The sequence below is a fragment of the Dermacentor variabilis genome, chromosome 7, assembly GCF_050947875.1.
Source record: "Dermacentor variabilis isolate Ectoservices chromosome 7, ASM5094787v1, whole genome shotgun sequence".
Lineage (NCBI taxonomy): Eukaryota > Metazoa > Arthropoda > Arachnida > Ixodida > Ixodidae > Dermacentor > Dermacentor variabilis.
This window is the reverse complement of record NC_134574.1, coordinates 116327417-116335745: the sequence shown is the minus strand read 5'-3', so window position 1 is coordinate 116335745 and position 8329 is coordinate 116327417. Positions and strand designations below refer to the sequence as shown.

Sequence of the window (8329 nt, the reverse complement as noted above, 5' to 3'; positions counted from 1 at the left end):
TTTTCTAGAGTATTTGCTGCATGCACGCTGCCATGACTCTCTTTTTTAAGAGGGCGGTGTTTAAATTTTTCGTAGCTTGTTGCTTCAGATGAAACTTTACCCTTTACATACTACAAGCTAAATGTTGCTACACGTGGGAAAACACCTCAGGAAGGCCCGGTGAAGCATGTAATCTGGTGCTTTCACGGTCGCAAAGGTGTGAAAGCACCGACAATCACAGGGGCGGACACTTCACTAAAAAAAAGAGAACTTGTTCGCATACTTGCCCCGCTTCTAACTGAAGTGTTTTTGTTCTTCCAAGCAACAGGAGCACGCCTTAGTGCAGTAAGGTGTAACAAGATTGACAACTTGGGTCATTTTGCAAAGTAGATTATTGATACTTTGGAGCTGCATGCTTCTTCGCATTATCCGTGTGCCAGTAAGACACGAGCATAAATGTCTGGGACAGAAATAGATGTCTTTGCTCTGCCCATCGCTTCCAAAAACACTCAAGATAGGGGCGTTTGCTTCAAAGCTCGCATCCACTTCCAGTGCGATACTGCCATTCGTTATCACTACACGCGTAGCGGAATTTTCTTGGCACCAACCAAGGCACGGAAGGAAGACATCGGTGTTATCGCAATACACTGCTTGAACTTCGCCAGCTCCGGCCGGAGGGCGATGTTCGTGCAATCAGGCGCTGTGCTTAGACAAGCAAAACCTGTTTCTTGCAGGGGGCAGTAGCCTCGCGCATGTGTTTTCCTCCAGCTATTTGCATAACACTTACGCCTTTCCGCTACGATCAGTTCCCTCGAGCTCAGTGAACGAGAACAGTACTTCAGAGACGGCAGTTATTTTTACGGCTGGGACTAGTTAACGGCTTTCATCGACCCATCTGCTTGCTAAAAGGTAAGACATCAGTTCTTTTAGTGTCTGAGGCGTATTCTGTGCAGCTTTGTCCAGTTATGCGCGAACCTAGTAGAACTTAGTCCATTATAGCTAGCATTGCTAAAACGCAATTTTCGTTCTGATTTGTGCAATAACTTTTCACAAGGTTTCGACTTGCGCTGTGCTTCAAAATTTTTCCGGATGGCTTATATTACGCTTGCGTAACTGCATAACGACGACAAGTCTCTACAAAGTTTTCTTTTCACAGCAATTTTTCAAAATATGTTTTTAACCGCCCACGTCTCTTGGTTCGCTGGCTTCTAATCAATCAAATTTTTTTCTTCCCATTTCATTTGGTAAAAGTGCAGTGGGCATTGAAAGCGAAGGCTATGCTGAAAAATGTTCCTTTACATGTCACTGCAGGGAAATTTACATACTTAAGTTTTCTCCCAAACAATGTGCTTGAAGAAAAGAATACCCAAATTATGCGCAGTTTGAGGCAGCTGACAACTGTAGTGAAATTCTTAAGCATTTACATTTGCCAAGGCAAAGACGCTCACACATTTTTGGGTCATGGTGTCGGATACCAATTTGTTCCCTAATATTCATTCAATGGACGTATAGAGGCCCTTATAATGCAGTATGCAAACTCTTTCGAGAGATTTGTGTTAGCCATTCAAGAAAAGCTAAGAAATGTCTGTTTTCTGGGGCCAGTGCGGACTCCAACAAATTAGCCCTTGCTAGTCATAGCATCTCCCTATGGTCGCATAACGTACTTGTGAATTCTCTTCGTTGTGACAACAAAATTTATTAGCGTTATAGTGATCTTACACATAACCCTCTGCTAACCAAAACCATGGTATTATAAGGCGTAGACTATCAGTCGCAAAGAGAAGCTGCATGGTTTGCTCGGCATTACAGGAGTTAGAACGTTTTCTTTGTCTAATCAGAAGGCCTTCTACTCAATAACCAGCACCTCTAGTCATACGAAATATTTAGTTCTCTTCACAATATAGTGCGAAATCTCTAAAATGTCGGAATTCGTAATCAATTCTTTTAAATATGGGAAACTGGGCTCATATTACTTAAAAATTCCCACGACAGGTCCCATATTTGTTGTGAAAAGTCTGCGTTGTGTTCCCAGAAAAATATCAGTTTGGACGCCTTATGAACACCGTCATTAAAAGACGTGAGCGAATGAATAGTTGCACGAGCACACTACAAGCAAGTTTTTCGCAACCACAGCGTGCTTGCAGATGGCGAACTTTCTGGAAGGCCACATTAGCCGCATCGATAAACCTGCACTTTGCTTCAGTGAAGCAGAGGCCTTTGCTTCCGAAAATACCAGCTACGACGACATAATGCCCACTTTTGAGACCACTTAGTTTTTTTCCTCGTCATAGTATAGCAGAAAAAAAGGAAATGTTAGGTGATAGTTTAGTGCTGCAAAGCCAGCGCATACGGCGTACTGCTGGTCAGTATACTAATGGCAGAATGCTCGTTTTGAGCTCCTGAACTTGCTTTGGATCACAACTCTCATTCACGCCGGAGGTTTCACAGTGGTCGTGGCTTATTCCGAGAAATACAATTCAACTAGCACTTTGCTCTGGTGACTACTAATTTACTGGAAGAACAAGTTTCACATTATCTTTAGGTCGGTAGTGCCGACACGATTGGGCCGATCGACAGGGAATAGTGGTGGCTCTTTTGTGGCTGTTTGCTGGTCTTGCTATGCACTGACATCAAGCACCTTCGAGGTCTTCGTTTGCCTTATAGGTTTTGCAGCGGCCACCACATTCATGGAAGGAGCACTTGGGCCCATCCTATCGCCGGCGGGAAAAGCTCGCGCTTCTTTGTGAAAACTGTCGCTTGTCGGCATTTGGGGTCCCGTAATCCTCGAATGATACAGCTTCGTGAAGTTAGCGGGCCTTTACCGTAACTCAGAGCGACAGCCCAAAGGTATCTCGCAATATGTTACAGTAAGTAGCAAAAAACTATTGCCCGCATAACGCTTCTCAATGTTGAGTAAGAAAGCTCGCCATCTAGAGCTATCTTCTCCAAGATTAGCGTCGACCACTCTAATGTCTTGAGCAAAAGCAGTGAAATCCTGCGAGCGCGCGCAGGAAAGTACGGCAGCATCCATGGCTTGGCGTCACCGAAGCTAGCGTGACGTCAATTGCGGCTAAGTGCGCATGTGAGTCCCTATATTATTCATTGGCATGACCGTCCACTCTGTCCGACGCGCCTGCGCTATCGGTATGCTATGATATCGGCGGCTCGCGTAGAATTCGCAAAGTGATTGCATGGCACGTCGGACACAGTGAATGGTCATGTCGACGATGATATAGGAACGCACATGGAGGCAGCACCGCATTCGACGTCATGGGATCTTGATTGGCTGGCCGCCAGGTGGTGCTGCTATGCTCTTCAGCATACTGTGGTAGCGATCACCTTCTTTAGCTCATTACTGTGCGTGCTCGCACAAGTAGGCGCCTTAATCAGGCGTCGTTGCGTAAGCCGATATTTTGTATTGTTTGAATTAAATTAACCTCATTTTATCGTTAGCACTTAAGGTTAACCAATCTGAGCTGCTTACTTTATCTTCAGCGCGTGAGTTCCACTTCTATAAATGGACGTTTATTCACCCGACGGAAACCAAAGTTCGTCATACTTCCGGTACTAACCAGTTCGGTGACACACAAATCCTTCGAATGACCGTTCTCCCGGAAAACAGCGGTAATATATTACCGACATAAATTCTTCACTCGGAAAGATTTAATCTCTGCTTCCCTTCAGCAGTATCCTGGAACGCCGTTCGGTTCATACATTCACTGTCTCTAAGATAAAGCTTGGCGTTACCGTAAACGACGAGTTCACATCGCACTCGTTTTATTTGAAGTGTATGTGAAATATATGAATCTGTTCCCAACAGGCATTTCCTAGTGAAACAGCTGCGAAACAACGCAAAAGGAAAAAAAATGAGTGGATGCACATGGGCACTCTGGACGAGTTCGTACGACCCTCCTTGGTAGCATGTTGTTTGTGCTGTTGACCGGTCTTCATGTTCATTACCCACTAGCAGGAGCTTCGGTGCAGTTACGCGGTAAATTGTTTTACACTTCCACAAATATTTCGTCGTTCTGACGTTGCAATTTATTCTGCAGTGGGCCGACGGCAAGACTGCAATGGATGTCGAATCGTACCGAGATGTCGCTGGCGTCTGGCTGCACAATGCCTTCCGTGAGGAAAACGTCCGCTCGGCCATTCAGTACAAGCCTCGGGAAGGCGACATCTTCATCGTAACTTATCCCAAGTGCGGAACCAACTGGGTCCAGTTCATCGTCTACAACATATTGACGCGCGCCAAGCCCCTGCCGAGCCTGCGCGAATTTGGTCTCTTGAGTCCCTTCATAGATATGATCGGCGCCGAAGCGGCCAATAATCCGTCGAGAAACGGACCCATCATGACCCATCTTCCACCAAATGTTCTTCAGCCTGTCAAGGGTTGCAAATACATCTACGTCACCAGGAACCCGTATGACTGTGCCGTGTCCTTCTACCACTTCATCAAGGGATTCACACTGAAGACGGTGACTGATGTCTCTTTCGAGAGCTTCCTCTCCATGTTCCTGTCGGGAAAGGTGATTTTGAATCTTTAGCTTGCTTAGGGCATGCTAGCCCTAGCAAATATTGCACACCTAAAAATACTCTAATACCACTTGAACGTAACTTTCTAAACGTTAGCAAGAAATATTAAATGAATATACTCGTCCCCAATCCAAATAATTACTGTAGAAAAATATTTTGAGCGGTTCATTGATATTGTTCTAAAAGACAGCGGGAAGGAACGACGTCGGTGTCTTCCTCTTAAGAAAACTGCATTTCTTTTCATGTTAATCTGCTCGGTCAACAGTAATGGTCTTGTATTTCTTCTCACGAAGAAAGGCGCCTTACCTCCAAGCAAGCCGCAAAAAAACAGAACGTGTATGCTTCATTGTCAATAGACGCAACAAAATGCCAAATCAAGATTCAAATTACGGGGTTTTACGTGCCAAGACCGCAATCTGATTGTGAGGCACGCCATAGCGGGGGACTCCGGATCAATTTTGACCACAAGGATTTCTTTAACGTGCATCTAAACATATGTACACGAGCTCTTTGGCATTTAACTCCCGTCGAAATGCAGCCGCGTGGCCGGGATTTGATCTCTTGACCTCGTGCTTCAACGAAAGCCACGGCGGGTTAACGAAATGGCATAAGTACTGGTATCGCAAAGACGAAAACTTGAAGCCTGCATTTATTGAATACGTTTAGGTGCCAGCCACACCATCCTTGTCTAGTCGTCATAACTGGGTGCAATACTATATCGTGCTGACCTTGCGTTTGTCTGTATACTTTCGCAGGTTATCTACGGTGACTACTTCGCTCATCTGCTTCCTTGGTACGACCGCAGAGGGGAAGAGAACGTTCTATTTTTGACGTACGAGGAACTGAAGCAGGACACGAGAGGAGAGGTACTGAAGATCGCCGACTTCCTCGGTGACGACCATGGTGCTGCTCTTCGGAAGGACGAAGCCCTGTTCCAGCGCATCTTGGATGCCTGCAGTCTGGAAAGCATGAAGGCTTTCTTTAAGGATCCGCCGACACAGCGGATAAAGGAAATAGTCAAAGCAGTCACCGAAATATCACTGACCTCGACAGAGCCTTTGAACAGGCATCCAGATAGGAACATCGATAAGCACGATGGTGCTGGTTTTGTGAGGAAAGGCATCGTCGGAGATTGGAGGAATTACTTCACGGCAGAACAGCTAGAAAAGACAAAGGCTTGGATCGCCTCTAAAACCAGCGGAAGTGACGTTATGGAACTGTGGCGTGACCATGATCTTCCATGATATTTTAGCTTGAACTCTAACGCGATCCATAAGAAGGCGCCGCCGTATTATATTCAATGTTTGATCCAGGGAACATGTTTCCTGCTCTTGTCTCCAGGATTTCTTTGTTCGCAACCAATGGTAATGTACGGTACAACCTTAAGTGTTGGCAAGTTCGCCGAGAAAGTGTAATTCAACGCCGTAATATTTAAAGCAAATGTTTTATAGAAGCTACACTATATTTGCAGTTTCTTTTCTTTGGAAATATGTCTCAGTACATGCAGCTGAACACTTTTATCCGTTATGAATTGAACTGTCTTCCTTGCATAGCTAAAGCTTTTTCAGCGCTCGTGAGGGCAAATATTCCACCATATTTTATTCACTCTTTACGCGAAAATTTACCAACACTCGCCATACTTTCAAAAGAAATTTTGATACTTCAGTCTTTCTTTTAGGAAAGGTACTAAGTAGAAATATATTTTGATGCATTTACTCTGTTTTATTTATTTTTTAATTTTCGTGTGGTACACTGCAAGAACCCAAGATCACGATGTCGAACCGAGCTAGCTGTAACCACCTGTTCTCCCTTTCATATTGCAACTTAAGCATTGGGATCTTTTTGTGCATATTTTGTTCTCCCGTACCTAATGTATTTCCTATTGTTCTGTTATTTGGGCAGTAAAATTATTCAGAAAATTTTTCTCTGAAGCTTCGCAGCGCGGTAGCGGTGCGTCGTTGGGGAAAGGATTCGCTCTCAAAGTTAAAAACATAAAAAAAGAGAAACGCTGGACTGCGCCCATATTGAGTATGTTTTTTTTTTGTTTAGCGCTTGTTTGAGCAGCAGCAAATCTCGTTACTGAGAAGGTCTTTACCAAAGACCTCCAGAGTAACGCACAACAAGGAAAAAAATATAATGGCCATAAGTTGGGCATGCTATAGCTTCACAAATGGTACGTGTACGAAGTGTGTTTGCATATGATCGTACGCTATCAAAACTGTTCACAACAAATGCGCACAGTTACCCGTGAAGTAACGTGGCACTAATAACACATTTTTATATTTATTGCATGCTTAGATAAACTAATAAAGACGCCAGAACGGAAAAATTGTGCCGTAAATCTGTGGCGAGCATCGACACTAACTGCAGTTTGCAGTTCAACCTCACAAGAAATTGTATTTTTAAACGTCAGATAATATGGTTCATTTTAAGGAATTACATGTAAAAAACACAAATGTACTATTAAATACCTGGAAAAGACTCAGTTTTCACTCGGTGACTAACTTCTTGAAGATGGGTAGGATAGGGCTAGATTATCGATCCGGAACTGAAGAAGGGGGGGGGGGCATACTGGTAATACTGATGTTTTATTTTACTTCGCAAGCAAGAGCTTCCGGTGCAGCTTGGCCACCACTTCTGGAGTATTTTTTTTTTCAATGCATTCTAACGTCAATGCAACGCGACCGGAGGTTTCTCGGGGAGCACCATCGCTCATCTGTAAGATATTACCTTTATGAAGTTTTCCTCTGAATATCTTAAGTTACACATGCGAAACATATACCAGTTGAAATCACGCTGAATCATTTTTTTTCCATTCCTTCAGAGCTACACTGTAACTGAACCATTTCCAATGAACTAGAAAAAGAGATCCCGAGAGAGGAATATGTTTCGCTTCGGCACTTTAGTATCTGCGCCGAGTAGTGGAACGGGGACTTGTTTTTCTGAAGAAAGTCCTCGGGAGAATGAAAATGCATTAAAGTGCTTATGAGACGCATTATTACTCAATGACAAGTAGTTTATCTGGTTCTTTACAACCGTTATATTTGAACACAAACGTATGATCAGTACATTCAACCAATTCGAATTCATCTATTGGCTGAAACAAGAACTATAAGGATATGGATATCACACTGATAGAACGGAAAATGTTAAGGGAAAGGAAGAGTGAAATGTTAATCACAGAACGATTATTAAAAAAGAAATGAAACTGGGGCTAGTCATGCACCACCTATACTAGTGCAGATGACCAACGGTACGTAAGCGTGCAATGCGTGAGATGGCACGTTGTGAAGTAGCTGTAAACAAGCTCGATTCGCTACTTTTTGAGCTGAATGCTCACATAATTACTCCAGTTGCATCATAATGAGTAAAATATTACTGTTGCCAATTATTGTGGTGACTCTTCCATTGCGAACGCAATACTCGCATGGCATCCGAGATCTGTCGGCATAGAGTAGCACGCAACCTAACACGATAGTACACCAAGCTGTCCGTTGGTGGCACTGAGGCGTCGCGCCGCATCGCCCCCTGTACTTGCTGCATTGTACTGCAACGCACTTGGTGCCAAGAGAATGGAAAAGCAGTCGAGGATCACCGAGGAGTGGAGGGTATGATTAGAAAGTTCTCAGGCATAGAAAACACTCAGCTGAGGCAAGAGAGGGCAAACGAAAGACCGCTGAGAGAGTCCTTCGTCCTGAAGTACACTTGAAGCGGACTGAGGAAGAGGCGACCACGGGCAAGATGCGTACCGCAATGGCTGCGGGAAAGCAGCCGTGGATAAAAGCCCACGAGTGGGAGCCACACTTCAGAATTG

At 44.2% G+C, this 8329-nt stretch overlaps 1 protein-coding gene across 1 annotated transcript; it reads left to right on the top strand.

Moving 5' to 3' along the window:
- The first annotated feature begins 496 nt into the window (after positions 1-496).
- Positions 497-6429, top strand: LOC142587051 (sulfotransferase ssu-1-like). Its single transcript, XM_075697935.1, has 3 exons — positions 497-888; positions 4032-4508; positions 5271-6429. The coding sequence occupies exons 2-3, from the start codon at positions 4053-4055 to the stop codon at positions 5757-5759; spliced, it is 945 nt and encodes a 314-aa protein (XP_075554050.1). The 5' UTR covers positions 497-888; positions 4032-4052; the 3' UTR covers positions 5760-6429.
- The last annotated feature ends 1900 nt before the right edge of the window (positions 6430-8329 follow it).